The sequence below is a fragment of the Prosopis cineraria genome, unplaced genomic scaffold (genome assembly GCF_029017545.1).
Source record: "Prosopis cineraria cultivar Desert tree isolate PC_DT_omini unplaced genomic scaffold, ASM2901754v1 PC3, whole genome shotgun sequence".
Taxonomy (NCBI): Eukaryota; Viridiplantae; Streptophyta; class Magnoliopsida; order Fabales; family Fabaceae; genus Prosopis; species Prosopis cineraria.
In genome coordinates this window covers 45,997,825-46,016,177 of record NW_026555334.1, presented here as the reverse complement: position 1 = coordinate 46,016,177, position 18,353 = coordinate 45,997,825, and the positions used below count along the sequence as shown (strand labels likewise).

Genomic DNA, 18,353 nt, shown 5'->3' with positions numbered 1-18,353 from the left:
CAACCATCTTGACAGACATTTAATGAGAATGGCCCAAAGGTAACCACGCAGCAGGCGGCACAGGCAGAACATGGCAATCTTGACTCCGAATCACGAAGCCTGGCAAGTCAACAGTCCTTATTTGGTTTAGCTTTTTTAATCTCATTTATTTGCTGTAGTCCAAGTTATACAACTAAAGACAAAAAAACAGGGGTTTGCAGTAAAAAAATAGGTACGAAATCAACATGCTATTCCCCTGGCCATGGCACACCATGGTTTGCCCACAGGTAGTATGCTCCAACTGGACCACGACCACCGACCTCGTACAACTCCACTGGTATATTTTCTCTGTCTATCTCATTCAAAATCTTACTCAGAATGTTCCACGCGGCGTCCACTTCATCGCTTCTCATAAATACATGGTTATCCCCATCAATCACATCTAGCAGAAGATGCTCGTATCTGTCAGGTACCTCCATTGATTTATACCTGTCGCAACTCACAACATTCACACATGCATTACAATCAAGCGGCATGATGCAACAATTACTGCAACATTTTTCAGGTCCTTACTTGTCCTTGTAAAGCAAATTCAATTCGGAAGAGTCCAGTTTCAACCCCAATCCAGGAATCTTGTTGTTAACTCTAACCAGGATTGCTTCGTCTGGCACATCACGAAGAATTAGTTCATTTGTGGCACGCTCAATGTTGTGCCCGACGCACCCGTGGTAAATATTCCCTGGGACATGATGAAACTGGATTCGTATCTCCATTCTGCATTATAGTTTCCAACCCGGGTGAGCATACATACCGAAATACATGCTGATATTTCTATTAAATATAATATTCAACAGAAAATATAATGATATTTACTGATGTTTGATGAGTCCTAAGCCCGTTTTGACCAAAAATGGCACACCATCCCATCGTGCATTGTCAATGTAAAATGCAGCAGCAAAATATGTAGGTGTCAGACGATTAAAGGATACATCGACATGGTTTTCACTACTAGCTTTATACTGCCCAAGGATGACATCTTTTGGTTCTAATTTGCGAATAGATCTCAAAACCTTGACCTGGAAAGTACCTCGTTACCAACACCATTAAATGCTTCAGGGTTTTGAGTGTGAAAGTAATTTTTGTACTGTACCTTTTCATTTCGAATATCTTCTCCGTCAAGGCTTACAGGTGGTTCCATGGCAAGCAATGCTATTGTTTGAAGTACATGACTGTGAACAATGTCACGAATAATCCCATAATTTCCAAAATACCTGCACAGGCCATTTTGTTCATGTCATGCATGAGCAGCTAGCCTGTGGTGGAAAAGCTCATCACCCATATTAGCACGCACAATAGCTCCTTAAATTTACTCAAACCTTACCTTCCAGGCTGCGTGGTCAAATCCTCTGATAAAATGACCTGCGACGAAGCAATATGACATTACTAGCAGAACTTTGCAACAAGGAACCATCCAGATCAAACTTCAAAAGAGTTACCTGCACATTATGTATATACGCACGGCTCCACAATGGCTCAAAGACTAGATTTGAAAACCTTAGCACCGTGAGGTTTTCAATAAGATTCCTCCCTAAAAGATGATCAATCCTGCCAACAGAATGATGTCACTCATAAATTATGCATCGGTAATTCTGTGTGCACACAAGCTGATGTGTTAGACAGAGAAGGAGATGGAGGAATGCATGTATAAACATTACACCTGTATAATTGCTTTTCCTGAAACTTGGAAAGTAGAGATTGTGTCAGCCTATGAGAAGAGAGTTCATCGAATCCAAATGGTTTTTCAATTATAACACGATTCCAGCCCTTCTGGGTCTGAGCACAGCTAGCAAGACACGATGCAACATCCAGAAGTGCTTCCTGTGGCACAGAAAGGTAAAAGATCCTGTTTGCTTTGCTTCCCTCCTGTGTCCACAATAAGCTGCTACAGCATCAGGCATACGAGCTGGACAAGAATGATTCGGAGAAGAAATTCGAATTCACCACACACTGATGAAATTAGTTCAAAATTACCTCAATCTGCGTCATACGAGCATCCAACTTGGACATCCCATGTTTGTTGTCAAAAGCTCCATTGATGTAGTATGTTCTACTGAGGAAAGCATCCATTTTATCCCCACAATTCTCTCTGAAATTTTTTATTTGCATTTACATTAACAGAAAAATCATAGATTTTAGACCCATAATGTAAAAATGCACATGAGCGGAAATGGACATTATTCTTTCATGATTGCGACTGAGAAAATGGTTGATTAAGCTAATACAAATGTTCAAATGACAAGTCAACGTTTCAAGAGATTTTGAGCTATAAGTTGGGAGTGGATAACCACAAACCACGAGGAAGCAGTAAGTTTCTCAAGTTGGTTGATTAAGATAAAATGCTAATGATTTCTTTCTCTAATTGGAAACAGGGCACACCGGCACAGAAGACAGAAAGAAATAATTTGGATAAGTGGTAAGGGTAACATACTGATGATCAACCCGACATGTTAGTGTCGAAGCTATAATGGATTGTAGGTCTTTGTCAGTCATGTTCTTCCTTGAGTATCCGAAGATAGCAACATTCTGCACACTCAGGAATGCCAATCCAACAAAGTATTTGAAATTTTTAGAATAGGTAAAGATGAAAGTGCCACACCATGCAACCCATCTTCACGATAATTCTTAAATTCTACTCCCTCCGTTAAAAATTATAAGGCATTTTTAATTGAATTCACCCCCAATAAATTAGTTATTTGTCTTCAAATTAACCCTATCTGTCCATATTTATCCCTATTTAATAAAGTATTTCATCCTCAAATAAATATGAAGTGATTTATTCAATAGAGGTATTTTTGAAAAAAAAAAGGTAATAATTATACCTTGAAATACTAAAAATGCCTAACATTTTTAAACATACAATTCTCCCAAAAAATGCCTAACATTTTTTAACAAAGGGAGTAACTAACTAATCAGTTACTATAGGGGGAAATGTTAATCTGGAAAATACATCCTACCAGAAGGCCAAGAACCCCATAACATGACAAATTCATATTAATGAGATTGAGGTGAGAAAACAAATTATGACAAAAAGGTATTTCTGTAAGTGAATCTGCCCAGTGTAAAACATCATGTTATCACATATCAATATATAAAGTGAGCTTTTAACAAACATGTATAACAATTCTGCTCAAAAAAAAAAAAAAAAACAAACATGTATAACAAGTGAGATCTGTCAAGTTAAAAAATAAATAAAACTAGCTGTACCTCAGGAAGGAAGCCACTATAGTACAGAGCAAATAATGCAGGAAAAATTTTCCCCTTTGCTAGCTCACCAGTAGCTCCTATAACAGCAATGCAAAGTAAGGGTGCTCTACTATCATCAGTGGGAGTACTGGGGGAACTTGTATGTGGCGAAGGTGGAGATTCATTAGACGTGACCCTATCTGCAGAAACATTATGCTGAAGGTAGGTTGAAAAACTTCAATGTTCACGTATGCTGTATAAGCAGTTCTGGTAATGATCATTTTGTTTTATTTTTTTTACGGTTTTTTTCTTATTTTATTTCCGCTTAGACTGAATAAATTAAGTTTCCAAGCAAATTATGAGACGAAAAGTGCTGTGGAATAGTAAGAGAACTCTCAAAATTGGTAAAGGCTAACCATCAGAAACATCAAGGTTTGAGCACGAAGCGGAAGTTGGCCTATTTTCATTTGATAAACCTGTTTCCAGATTATTCGTCAGCCGACTTCTATTTTGACTTCTCGATCTCTTAGACTCCTTAGCTAGTCGACATTTTTCACTCTGTAGATTAAAATTCAACCTCTCAAGCCATAATTTCAAACCATGAAATGCTCGGCAGACGTTCGTCTCTCCACCATTTAGTCTAACACGACCACGAAAGTAGCTTGCTGCAGCCTGCAACAAACGAGAACAAACAATGTAATTCACTGCTAGAACCAATATCTGACAAATCACCAACATTTAGAAACAAAGGCATCAGGAAGAACTATCTTCCATTTCTTGAATTACTTCATTTTTTAACATCGAGCTTCAAATTTTCAAGCACACCAAATGACTAACAAGCAAGAAAGTTTATTTTGCTACTAAGACAAGCAACATGTAGCCAGTGAATCAACTCACCGGACAGCTACGGACGGTGATTCTGAGACCATCGGAGCAAGCATGTTTTGGTCTAGAGATTGAAGATTCTGAGCAAGTTGCCGGGGAAGAAGAAAAAGACACGGCCGACATTTTTCAATTAGTTGTCGAGCGTTCGGAACCTCTCGGTTAAGACTTGGAACGTCAATTCTAAGACCTAAAATGGAAGAAGGTTGCAATCGCAGTTCCTGGTCCCGGGAGAAGGAGAAACAGCGTTTTTCCGGAGCCAGACTATGGACCGTAGGGCTGGAAGTTTCGTTGATGGAGATCTACAGCATGATTATGTACAATAGCAAACCTTGCACTCCGCACTGCTTTTGCAGGGGTCTCTCGGAGGAACAAGGATCCTCTGTCACTCTGCACAGGACAGTAGCAATATAGAATCCATTTGCCCTGCCATCCGCCCTGTGACCCTGTCAAAACCAAGTGCTACTGCTGAGCGCTAAAACGACGTCGCTTTGGTGACTGGTAGTACCCAGTAGGCTAGTACATCTCATTCCACAACAAGGAAACCCAGTTCCACTTCCATGCTTTCTAGTCGAGTTCTCGCACTGTAAGCCCCTGCTTTTTTAAAAAAAAAAGGAAAAAGAAAAATTATACTCTTGGTGATGTGCTGTTTTATATTTCAAATTTTTTTTTTTTTTTAAAAAGGAGTGACTGTAATGCTGTGTGTTAATGAGTGGGTTTCTTGAATGTGAAGACTTGAAAGCCCATGGCAGCGGCCCCCATTCATGGCTCTCTGGGAAATGAGGCTAAATGGCTAGATGGAGTGTTTTGGGCCAGAACTTACCTTCCATGATGAGCATGATTCGTTATGAAATGAAGTCGTACGTCTTCTCTTCTCCGTCTATGAATTGCTTCCCAACCATATGTAGACTACCGAACCCAGACGGTGATACATCATACAGTTAACGTCGAGCTGATGAGACTCTTCCTATCATCACGTCTCGTCCTGCCAGGGGCAACCAAATTACATCGGCTGTCATGTTCCCGCGTGCCTAATGTTAACCGCCATCACAAATGCTTTTCTTCCATCTTATCCCATCAGCCATCCTAATGTTTATTTGCTTCTATGGGCTTCATTTCTTTTTTTTTTTTTAACAAAACTATGGGCTTCATTTCATATTATTAAAAAATGTACACTAGGAACATCTTAATTCAACAAATTAATAATAAATTGAACCCCAACATGTTCAATTGTCAAAATTACATCTTCACCTTCTTGTTAATAAAAAAAAAGATAAACATGTAAATCTCCCTTTAGGCTATGTTTGTTTCAGAAGGAAAGGAGGGTTTTCATATTACTTTATTTGGTTTTATTGGAGAAAAAGAAGGGTTTTTAATGATTTCTTATTTGGTTTGGGAGGAGATGGGAAGTATCAACTAATTTGCTATTACATCCTTACATTTAAGTTTTATTTTCTTTAATTATTCATTGTGAAAAATAATTTTAAACCTTGACCCATATTGCATAGTTAAGATAATTTTGCACCTTAATTGTCATGTCAATTCTACACAATTTTTTTATTTTAGAATTGAATTATTTTATTTTTAAATTCTCAATTAAATTTTAATATTTTAATTTTTCATTAGTATGAGAAAAATGGCTTATTCTAATAATCAAAAATCAATTCATCATTACAATAGAAATTTGAAAAGCAATCACAGTACTTGAGACTCTAAGGCCCCGTTTGGTAGCTTGGAATTATGGAGAAAGAAATGAAATTGGACATGGAATCTGTTAACATGTGTGTTTGGTATGTAATAATTATGATTCTTTGGAATCAAAATTCAACGAAATTTGGCAGAATCCAATTTCATCATATGCATCATGGAATCCAATTTCATGGTTCCCTTTCTCCAATTTGCCCCTTCTCTCTCCTCCAATATAATTTTTTTTAATTTTAAAAAGGACACTTTAGTCTTTTCTTATTTTAAGTACTTATATTTTATTAAAATTATATCAGGATTCCATCATCATACCAAACACACTTTTAAATCCAATTCTATTCCAATTTCAATTCCGATTTCGATTCCGATTTCAATTTCATTAAAAACTCTTCTATCATATCAAACATGGTCTAAAGGACATTGAAAATGATGAAACATAGAATTGGAAGAAGGCATGGGAAAGCTGAAGGTGCTCGCATGACTATATAATGCACAGGTAATACTGAAATAGAGTTACACATACAAAGAATAAGAAAGAAGAGGGTACAAGACTGACGCAGATGTTGAGACATGACTAGCTCGAGTATATAGGAAGAAGGCTCAAACAAATACCAAAAAAAAAAGTAAATTAATCATAAATTTTGGCTCCCCTCCAATAAATCCTCAAAATGGAGAGAAGCAATATGGGAAGAAGGGAAGTCTCCAAAGTTTTTTAACCAAATGCTCCCTTCCCCTCCAAAACTCCCAACCAAAATCATTCTTAAGAAAACACCCTCAAGAGCTTTACTTTAATACGTGGATCTATATTTGAAATCAGTGAGGGTAACAAAAAATAAGGGGAGATGATAATAGGGAGAATGATATTAAAGTCCCACAATCAATGTAGTTTAATTCAGTTGTTAATAGACCTTATAGTAATTAATTCTCTTGTGTGGGACCTAACTGTAATTCTCACATGATAATAAAGGCCCATGATAGGGAGTTTATGACAATTAAATTTTTAGCAAAATGTTTTTAAAAATAAATTGCAAATACTTATTTAAATAATTGTAAACAAAAATCTCAACTGCAATCTTAGATTTATATTTAAAATTTAAATATTTTATATGTAGTTAAAATTCTTAAATTTATAACTGATTAAATTAACATTTATAAATATTTTTTAAATTTTTGTATTAAGGATCTAATCATCATAAATTTATTGTTTTAGAATTTTAATGTCATCATCTGAAAAAGTAACCTTACAATTTGATGATCATCATATATATATATATATATATATATCTTGTAGCTTCAATTTGATTGGAAAAAAAAATAACTCTCATTAGTTAAATAAATTTTAGGCTAATATTAATGTGAAAATTTTTCTTAATTTATTAATGAGATTTAATTTATTTTTTTATTTTTCATATATTTTTAGTCTATTTTTATGGGAGCATTGATTCAAGAGCAGTTTCATTTTTAAAAAAATTGACTCTTATTGGTTAATAGATTTCAGGCTAATGTTAATATGAAAATTTCTCTTAATTCATTAATGAAATTTAATTTATTTTCTTATTTTTTATGTATTTTCAGTCTATTTTCACAGGATCATTGATTTGAGAGCAGTCCTATTTTTAAATTTCCTCGATTGTTAGTATCAATTTCATATGTTATCCTTCTTCATTCGTTGTACTTTCCCATACCTTTTCAATTTTCTTGATAATTGAGATTTAACCTATTTTCTTATTTTTCATGTATTTTCAATCTACTTTTCACAGAAGTATTGATTTAAGAACAATCTCATTTTTAAATTTTCTTAATCGTTAGCATTAACTCCATCCGATTATCCTTATGCATTTGTTGTATTTTTCCATGTCTTTTCAATTTTCGTGATAAATTAGATTTAATTTTTTTCCTATTTTTCATGCACTTTCCTTATTCGTTATCGTCAATGTCAATAAACTCTAATCAACTATTATCCACAAACATTATCCATAAGAAGGAAAAAAGAAAATAAAAAAGTTTAAGTTTTATTTGAATTATCAATCTTTATCTCGTGGTCTTAGCCCTTCAAACTCTACATGTTTCACCATACATTCTTCGCTACTAAGATAATGTGACAACTACTTAAATACTCCAAACACGCAAAACTTGAGTCGTAGAGATATCTTTTTGATAACCCTTTTATTTTGCACATAAAAAAAAGAAGAATAGGAATGAAAAAATACAAAAGAATATAATACAATTTTTTAAAAAGAAAGAGGGATCCCTTTAAATTCTTTTTTATATCCATATTTATGAAAATGAAATTTATGTCATAATTCATAAACCAGTGCCTAATTATTTTGTGTAACGGAAAATGAGGAGTTATTGAAAATTCTAAATTTTTTTTTTGCTAATATTCTTTAAGCACTCTAACAACATGTATTTTTTATGCAATTTTTTTACCATAAGCTCGAGAAATAAAGACAATATATATGTACAAATAAAATATTTAAAGAGAAAAATGATTGAATAAATTTTTTTTAAAAAAATTTAATTATATCCAATGTGTTGACATTAATATTAATGATGATATTTATTTTAAATTTTTTAATCCTAACATGTGCATCGTACAAGAAACTATCTATTTATCGTAATTACTGCATGTTCCGGTTTTCCCCACGTCCGGACTGATGGTTCAGTGTTATTTCACAGCTACTAATCACTTGGCAATTTAATAATGCCACTAACTCTCTTATATTTGTCATTTTGAAATTGCTACACACAAGTTCGTAAATATGTAAAAGTATTATAAATTTTATCAAAACTTAATTTGCTTCTAATTTGTTTCAGAATTTAATTAGCAGTGCAATATTGCATTAAGGATAAAACAGGAAAAGTGTCATTGAATGTTGCTCTGTAAGGGAAGTCTAAAATGACTTGTAACTTATAACAGAACATCTCATAGTCATTATATGCATTTTTAAAATTATAAAGATTAATATTAGAGATGGATCAAATTAAAAGAATTGAAAACAATAAAATAGAATCATACAAAATTTAAAAAAAAAAACACAATCAAAATACGAGATCAAGCATTTTATTTTTCAAAATAAATTGCCAAAACTTGTGGCTCTGGATTATTACAAGGGGGAGGCTAGTTTTGACGCTCTATTTGAAAAAGTAGTCTCCTGCAAACCGAAAACATAATCAGCACAATAGGAGGGTAAAGTCAACATTTTTATATTCCTATGCTTAATTTCGTGATGATGGCTTCTTCGTAGAAACGTTATAAAGCAAGAAAAGGAATCATTTACGCTGTTCATCGTTTTTGTTTTTTCTAATCATTATGTGAAGAGGGTCCCTGAAGCTTTGAACGAGATAAGAATGGGATCAAGGAGCCTAATGAATATGCTAATCCACCGTCTGTTATGAGATTTAGGCCACTCATTATTAAATGCCCGCTTTCTGAAAAATGACAATAAGAAATAGCTAGTTATGCATTCGAAATAAAAAATGGCACAGTAGTCCATTATGATGCCGTACTTCGTTGTTTGAAAGTGACCTGCATTGGCATTTTTATTTTCTATTGTCTTCCTCTCTCACTTTCTAAATCTGATCGGAATCCTCACCAGTTAATCGGCTTACTGGTGGATGTGTCATCTCTCTCATTGAAGATTACTGGTAAGCAAAAGGGCTCTCGAGTTCGTTTCTATATTCTCACAAAACATGCTTAGTTATAATTGGGGGGGGGGGATGTTTGATCATTCCTGAGTTGGCTCAGCTTAAGTTTGATGGCTTTTTGATCTCTGCTCTGGGTTTATCATGGCTAACTGCGTAATTCAGTATAAATTAATCGCTGGTGTTTTCTGTCTCTTTTATCCTGAAAATTCTTGAATCCTCTCGAATGTGTCTTTATCTGTGTTTTGAAATACAATCATCCTTTTTGTACAATTTTCGTGAGACAGGATTCTCTGCTATGGTTACTGATTTATGAGGGATAATTTCCACTCGTTCAATTTAATCAATGTTTATTAGATGTCGTTCTAACATGATGAAGAGCACATAACTTGAAGGAGAATTTCTATATAGACCCAATGTCTTCGTAGCATTTAAAAAACAGATCATTGATGGGGGTTATTAAGAACTATGATGTGATTTCTAAGGTACCCAATAGGCAACAAACTGTTCAATTCTGTCCCTTACTAACAGAAAATATCTAATTATTTGGTGCAGATATCTGATAACTCTTTTGTACTTGGAGCTATAAATACTACGTCTTCACATATATTAGCAAATGGGGTCTGAGTGTCCTCCACCACCAGCAACAGTCAACATAACAGGTTTTAAAAAATTCCATGGGGTCTCAGAGAATCCAACAGAGACCATTGTAAATAATTTGATCGAGTATATGAAGAAGAAAGGTTTGCCGAAAGGTTTAAATATTGGGAGCTGCATCATTCTTGATACTGCTGGTCAAGGGGCACTTGTTGCCTTGTACCAGACCTTGCAATCTGCCATTAGTGCCAAGAACTCTGAATCTTCAAATTCCCAAAGAATTATTTGGGTAAGTTCCCTGTATAAAGTTACAGAATTACAGTTATATTTATTGATTCACTTTTCTTGAGTTTTCATTTATGTAACCATATACTTTCACCGATCCTATTTATAAGACACCTTTTAGGAATAATTTTTTGTTCAAAATATATATGACACCTTATAATAATTAAACCACTTTTTTCAATTTTATCCCTTATTGATTAGTATAAATGTATTTAATGTAGTTGTATTATTATTTAAAATCAAAGTTAAAAATGAGAGTGAATCTCACTTTTTTATTATATAAAAAAACTAACTTTTTTTGAAATATGTGAAATGATTGAAAGTGTCCTATAATAAATAAAAGAGAATACATATTTAAACTTATCAACTGATTTCCCATTGAACATGGTTCTAATAAATGGTAATTATGTCATCTGGTGAAAAAGTGTGACTAAGACGTCCTCTAAATTCTAACATGGTAAACTGATCAATCCTGGACAATAGAAGTATAGGAACCTTGTATTGCCTTTAAAGTAAGTAGGGTTGACCTTGTCACAGAGGTTCCATGCAGTCGCTGCCTCTGCTCTACTAGATTTTTTTTTTCCCCACTAAGGAACTGATTCATGCAATGTACAAAACATTTCCATAAAAGGTGAATAGTTGATGACTTGACTTTGATTAAAGGTCGCTGAACTCTGTAATTGAAGTTTCTTTTAAAATTTAAGTACGGAAATATAACCAAATTTGTACAAGACTTCCCTTTTTAGTACTTTTGGTAAAATAAAACTTCTTTGGCCAGACTAAAGAAGAATAGCCGTGGAAGTTTGAGGGCCAAAATATCATCTCATAGATAGAAGAATTCTTTAAGGTAATGAAGAAAATACCCAGTTGATCGGAATCTTCCCTCGATTATATCCAGTTATTTGAATCTCTAGTCATGTGAATGCATTTGTATTACTAAACCCCGGCATCTCATTTTCTGACTATATATGATTTTGGTAATTCAGCTGCATTTAGGGGTCAACAGTGGTGCAACGAGGTTTGCTGTAGAGCACCAAGCTGTCAATGAGGCTAATTTTCGTTGCCCCGATGAAATGGGATGGAAGCCCCAAGTTAGTTCGGAAAATTTGGGACACATGTTTAATTGGCTTTCGTTAAGTCTTTCAAACGGATATTGTTTGATTATGTTGTTGTTCACTAAATTTTCTACTTTTTATCTGTTGCAGAAAGTCCCAATTGTTCCATCAGATGGTGGAATTTCACGAACACGCCAGGTAGATCAGATAATATGATTTTTCTTATGCATTTTTGTTAATGAATTTATACTCTCGTTCCATCATTGTCCTGGCTGAAGCTGCAAGTAGTTAAATCTGCTCCCCTTTTGTAAGCAATACGTATTATTTTTCTTACATAGAAAGGTGCCAAATGATTTTGAGTTAAACTTCATGCAGACTTGCCTTCCAGTAGAGGAGATCAGCAAGGAATTGGCAAAGAAAGGTTATGATGTTATGACATCTGATGATGCAGGCAGGTTTGTAGCAATTATGTTTACTACCATTCCCTGCGCTTCGCCGAACAGAACGGCATCAAATCCCTCTGTGTTCATGTCCCTCTCTTCTTGACAATAGATGAAGATACTCAAATGCAATTCATTTCTTCCTTGTTAGAGGTACTTGTTTCCGCATGTTAGCAACATTCTGAAAGTGGGATGAATGTACTTGCACCGAAGATATATTTAAATTTAAACCGTTTAAGGAAAATGACAGATGTAGGAGGGGCATTTGCTTCCATGGCTAATGTTGCTCAACGTTCCAATAATTTGTCTAGACAATGCTCCGTCCATTTTTACATCGTGAATAAGTGTTCATTTTCCTTACAGCTGTTATTCCTATGTCGCATTTTTTATGGATGAATGAATCATATTATTGAATGGTGGGGTAGAACTAGCAGCCAATTTGGGTGGGGGACGGCATAAAATTTGAAAGAGACGGGGATAATAAGAAGCAAATTGATCCGAGATTGAAAGGAAAACCTTTTTGTTCCAATGTTATCACTTATATAATGTTATCCAAGGGAAACTTTATAGAAGTTGAAAAGGACGGAGATAATAGGAAGCTAATTTGTCCCAAAGTTGAAAGAAAATCCTTCTAGCTCCCAATTACATGATGTTGCCAATGCAGTCAATGCATTTCTCCCCACTATATCTTCGCTGCAGTTTACCATTAGGTTAGATTTTAATAACAAACCCATTTATATTTTTACAAATTATCAAATTTAAATTGTTAAATTTAATTTGATTGTTCTCCCTCTCCACGACAATAGACTATATGGGAAAAATTCCATCCATGGCTGGAAATATAAATGGTACTGGAAGGCTAGAAAGTGACATGATGAACCGTAAGTTCATTCAATATATACAGGATCAATAGAACGAGTGTGAAATGATGAGCAATAACATTCATTTAGTGAACAAAGACGCCATTATGTAGACCATTTAAACAAGAGGTCAATTGCGGAACAAATAATAATTTCAATCAGAAGGGGGAAATATTGAGTTGAACAAATAGATACATAGACGAATAAAATAATAAGAGGAAAACAAACACAGACAGGCGCACCCAATTCCAGATACAACAAAATACTAGATGACAGTCGCTAACCACCATACAGAGCATTAGTAAATTAGCCCACAAATTTATTATTTGAAATTATTTAAGCTAATGGAAACTAAATGCACTACTACAATAAATACTTTTACACCAATTAAAAAAAGCCTTTTACATTGGTTTTAGAAAGTGAACTTTCTACACCAGTTCAATAATTGATATAAAAAAGGAACTATCTACATTGGTGTAGAAAATAAACTTTGCAATTTTTTTTATAAAAAAAAAGAGGCATTTTTTGGATTGGAGATTATTTAAATTACCTCCAATCTAAAAAATGTCATTTTTTATCATCATATATATACTAATAGTTCTCATAATAAATAACAAATTACATAAATTTTGACCATTACATAATTTTAATAATATTCAAAATACAATATGAAAGCAGTTAAATTATTACATGAGTTTGGATGGTTTACTAATATTCACTCCAGAAAGACGAGAAGAAATAAATGACTTCTATCTCTTCAAAGTCCCTCAAGCTGTGCAAACAAACCTGTAATTTGGATGTCCACTTCTCAAATAATGCACTAGCTGAAGGTATAAAGGCGAGTTTGGAAGACTTAAAATCGTTCTTAGCAACTACAAAAAGATGACGTGTAGGAAAGATACCTCGGAGTGTGCAGTTGTTTGATGTACATAATCAAAATAAATTGACAAAAAGTGAGAGAGAGTTTAGGAAGGCGGGCTTCCTAAAAGGTAAAGATCGGCTTGATTTTTTAAAATTTCAGCATATTATCTTCCTTGTATGATCTTGATTATTGGTATATATCTTAAAGGCGTATGCAACCCACCACCTGATCAAAACACAGATGCTAGTAAAGAATTGAACATATCCACCTCATCTTTCACTTCAGGACTAGAGCTCAGCTGCATTATTTTATCCAAAAAATGTCATTAAACCTTCAAAGGTAGGAGGAGAAAGAGAAAAAAAAAAAAATCCCCCAGCATTCAAATAAAGATTGAATAATCAAATATCAATATAAAATCAAAAGTATATAGTAAACCGTATCATTGGCTCATGAATAACATGTCTTATTTACCAAACTATATCATTGCTTGGAAGAGGTGTTTAGTTATGTCTAATTTCTAATTCATTTATCAGTCCCTTGCTAATGCAATCATTTTAGCCAGACCATTACATAATTTTCTTGGAGACTAACCCAACACGATCATTGGAAACATGTAATAAACTTTTAGAAACTAAAAGCTTTAACTCTAAGGCTTCTCTATACTATTTCTCCTATCATTCAATTCCAGAATTCAGATTCCCTTTTGATTGTTTTTTCATTTTCTGACAACAAATACTTTACAAAAAGAAAAAAGAAAATAAAATTTGTTGCTCATAAATTTTTGTACCATTTTCTGGCAGCTCTGTCATAGTGGCTTCAAGTCTTTATTTTAGCCATATCAATTTTCTTATGCACCATCGCTACTTTCTGAAGGGATCTTCCAACACTTCAAGCTCTTTCAAGACTGAATGATATTATCTATACTTAGGTAAAAGTATTTATATATACTCAAGGAGACATTACAGACTAGAGAAACTAGGCTTATAAAGTGTTGGAATCATAAGCTTGATTCACAAACTAAAACGGCGTACCCTCATTTGCACACAATATGAACATGAACACATAAATTAATTGCCATAAAAATGATATTTAAATTAATTCAAAAATTCTAGCAAAGATCAAAATCAGAGTCCATATCAAAAATAGAACTACAAACATAAATCTTAAGGTTTACAGTGCTGCTTCGTTCAAAAAAAAGGTTTACAGTGCTGCACTACAGAATCATTGAGATTTGTTTGGAATGAGAGGGAATTTCTATGCATGTGAAAGAGTGATAAGCGTGACACATAAAGTAGACAGAGTAATGAATTTGTTGATAAATTCAATTCAAAAAATATATATCTGAATAAATCATAATTAATCTTGAGTCCAAACCCAAACTTGCTTAGCTTATTAGCTTATCAACGGCACAAATAGACTAACACTTTTTAACTTTTCTCAATTTAGAACGTGCATTCATAGAAACCAAAAGTTCCATAGCATCAAATTGATTATTATAAATTAGATTTATGCAGAATATGAGACACCCAATGCAATAGATGATGTGGAAGAATCAAATGGATCATTACAAAACTCTAAATTAATAATACTTGACCACACATACATACAAGTGCATATAGACACTAATTAAACTGTAGGCAACAGGAAAACCAATGCTGCAATTACATGAAAGTAATAACACAACATTACAACAGCAATTCTGAGTAATTTTGGGAGAAAGTATTCTGAAATAAGAAATAATAGATGCAGTCAATTTATAGGATAGAATACATTCATCCATCAATACCTAAATAATTTTTCCAGAATTGAGCATAAAGGAATTCGCCTGAATTAATATCAATATTAATACAGCTATTCATTTTAACATCATATCAGATAATACCCAACTAAGTAGTTCAAGGTGGCAAGCTAGTTATTTATATATTCAATTGAAGACCTTAAATCCACGATAGAAATCAGAACAGAGGACGGAATAACTCGAAAAAGGCTAAATGAAGGAGGCTGAAAAAAAAACTCAAAAAATACCTTACAGGACCAGCTTTCCTGGTAGAAATCAGAACAGAGGATGACGCCGACGGATGAAGGAGACTAAAGATCTGAATCTAAGCAGAGATGAACGAGAATGCAAAGAAGAGAAAATGACGCGCAGCAAGAAAATAAAGCTGTGAAAGCTGAGCGGTTGGGGCGTTGAACTATGAAATCTAAAAATAAAGCCGTGAACGTTGAGATCTGAATCTGAACTAAAAGTGAGAGCCTTTGTCGATTTAAGCAAGAGCAAGTGCCACAATCAAACTACAATAAGCGAGTGACAGGCCAAGAAGAGCCGAGAGACTAGAACTCTCACAAGGAGAGGGACCGAACCCTCACGACAATAAGAACACTAGGAGAGAAGATGAAAGACCGTCATGAGAAATTTCTGAAATTTGAAGCGGGTTAATTTTTATCTATCTTTGTACACCGGTTAAAATTATAACAGGTGTGAAAAGTCTTTTATAAAAATGCCATTAGTTATACTTTTTACTCGTGTTATAATCATAATCGGCGTAAAAAATCTTTTAAAATTTTAATTTATTTATAATCTACCTTATTTTTAACACCTGTTCTGTTTTAATTGACGTAAAATATAAGTGTAAAAGGTTATTTTTATAATAGCAATAAAATTATTGAGAGTTAATAAACTGCTTAGTTATAATTTTGAACTAGTGATTGGGAAGTTGAAGTAATAAAAGTGAGTCTCAAAGTTTTAGATGTCATTTAAGTTGATATTTAGTAATGTAGCTAATTGTAGTTTTGCACTTATCACACTGTTTGGAGTTCAATTTAAGCTTGGGAAGCAAACGTTTTGTGAGATAACCTTTAAATTATTAAAGGTTTGAAATAACTGAAGGATCTTTAACTTGTACTATTGCCTGTTAGATTAATTTAGATTCTTTTGTGAGTATGATTAATGTGATTTATTAAAGTATAAACTCATTTTATTGTTTTAGAAAACATATGAAAGTGTGGCTTTTTCAAATTTTTCATTAAAGCAAATTTTATTAGAAATGCTATATATTGTGAATGATTGTATTATGAAATGGTGAAGTTTTATATGCATGCTTGTGATAATTTAACTATATTGTTATATGCATTCTTGAATAATTGCATTATGTTATGAGTTATGAAAATGTATAGTAGATGCATTGTGCATGATGGTATAACCATGGTTTGGGCGGGAAGGTACCTTAAGAGGAGTAGTATATAATTTTTCACATGAAATCTTATATAACCAACATCATAGGTGGCTCCAATAATTTAGTTTCTTGGGTCGGGTCTTTCTAAATTTCACCTAACAATAGATGTAAGTGTAGGTCGCATAGACCTTGCCCTTAACCTTTTTCCTGAATTGGTAAATGGTGAAACATGCTACACCCTAATGGATTCGAAAATTGGAGGAATTCATAGTCTAATATTGAGAGATGCATCTTTGGCCAAGTGACTCCATATGATTGGTGAGTTTGGATTAATCCATCTACATGGACTCAATCCTATTGAATTGTCAACTTACATATTTGGCCAACAATATATGGAAGAGATAAAAAGTATTTGATCATGCATTTATGACATCATGGGATGTGATATTGTACTATATGTCTTTGTTTTGGATTTTTAACTGCCCACTTTATATGCCTTAATTAATTTGACTTGCATGTGTGTGATTTAGAGCTTTTCTTGGTTATTAGATAATTATGCTCACCCTGTTTAACATTTTGTAAGCACTAATTTTGATGAAGATAGAGAAAAAGCTCAAGAAGCTTGGGAATCTACATTCTTAATGTGGGCCTCTTACTTTCCTTTATGTATATGTGTAATTCACTGATGATGCGTTGCTAATTTAGGTCATGTTTTTTTGAGTTTACTTGTACCAATGCATGTTATTTGTGGTTGATATTTGTATTTAGTGCCTTAGCTCTGTGTATGTGCTGATAAAGTGAATTAAGGCTTAATACTAGTACAAGTAAGTTAATGATTATTTTGGAATTGTGCAAAGGGAGTATTTAATGATTATATGCTATATTTGCCTCCCTTATGGTTTTGTTGAAATTGAGGTTGCACGTGTGCATATGCACCTAATGTTGTGATTTGATAGCATTGGTGCTATCATTTTTTTGCAGTGAATTGTGGTGGATGGCATCTTTACACACGTCACAGAGGAAGCTCGTCGCAACACATGGGTGCGCTAATTGTAGTGCATAGCCTCAATCTTATTAGCCACAATTAATTACTCACTCATTTATTTTCAAATTAACAACTTAATTTGATATCATGATAGTACAAATAAATTTATAAAATAATAAATGTCAATAATAGAGATGAATCCTAAGCTAAAAAATGACATTATTTTTTAAACTAAATAAATAGTCTCGAGACTTATTTAAACTAAACCTTAAGTTTCCAAATGCTTTCCCTTTATCCTATTAATTTGAAAATGTTATAGGAATAGGTGAGAACTAACACTTTAGTTATATAGAATTATATCATATATGTACAAACAACGGCACACAAATAACCCTATAGGTAAACACATATTTTTATCATTGTTATTTCATTATGAGCATAACAATTTACGGGCCATCATTCATGACAGTTATATGTAACATATGATAATATGCAATACCTATAACCCTCCTTATTACTTCGTCTAACCTTATACCATTGACTGAAGCCATAAGCTTATCCATGGTCTAGTCTGTAACATCTCAATTTAAATTTTAATAATTAATTTAGGTTAATAGAAATTTTAAAAAATATTTAGAAGTAA

General features: G+C 33.4%; 1 protein-coding gene, 1 long non-coding RNA gene and 1 pseudogene across 2 annotated transcripts; 1 reads left to right on the top strand and 2 right to left on the bottom strand.

Annotated features, from left to right (window-relative positions):
* Nucleotides 1-117: 117 nt before the first annotated feature.
* LOC129304667 (inactive glucose-6-phosphate 1-dehydrogenase 4, chloroplastic) lies at nucleotides 118-5,117 on the bottom strand. Its single transcript, XM_054944399.1, has 13 exons — nucleotides 4,928-5,117; nucleotides 4,120-4,698; nucleotides 3,639-3,894; nucleotides 3,244-3,422; nucleotides 2,468-2,562; nucleotides 2,011-2,125; nucleotides 1,697-1,902; nucleotides 1,476-1,584; nucleotides 1,361-1,398; nucleotides 1,130-1,250; nucleotides 853-1,055; nucleotides 553-753; nucleotides 118-468 (listed from the first exon to the last, which is right to left on the bottom strand). Exons 2-13 carry the CDS (start codon nucleotides 4,228-4,230, stop codon nucleotides 228-230), a joined length of 1,875 nt encoding a protein of 624 aa, XP_054800374.1. The 5' UTR covers nucleotides 4,231-4,698; nucleotides 4,928-5,117; the 3' UTR covers nucleotides 118-227.
* Nucleotides 5,118-9,281: 4,164 nt separating this feature from the next.
* LOC129306691 (uncharacterized) lies at nucleotides 9,282-12,190 on the top strand (annotated as a pseudogene).
* A 1,118-nt stretch (nucleotides 12,191-13,308) lies between these two features.
* Nucleotides 13,309-15,963, bottom strand: LOC129306917 (uncharacterized). The gene is made up of 2 exons (XR_008592274.1): nucleotides 15,578-15,963; nucleotides 13,309-13,850 (listed from the first exon to the last, which is right to left on the bottom strand). It is a non-coding gene; the product is annotated as an uncharacterized LOC129306917 (long non-coding RNA).
* Nucleotides 15,964-18,353: the final 2,390 nt, after the last annotated feature.

Excerpts from the sequence above, each read along its gene's own strand:
- LOC129304667 (XM_054944399.1), bottom strand. The coding sequence starts at position 4,230 with ATGTCGGCCGTGTCTTTTTCTTCTTCCCCGGCAACTTGCTCAGAATCT. Across the intron at positions 3,423-3,638 it reads AAACCTTGATGTTTCTGATG|ATAGGGTCACGTCTAATGAA; the intron begins GTTAGCCTTTAC and ends ATGTTTCTGCAG. Across the intron at positions 1,056-1,129 it reads AAGATATTCGAAATGAAAAG|GTCAAGGTTTTGAGATCTAT; the intron begins GTACAGTACAAA and ends GGTACTTTCCAG.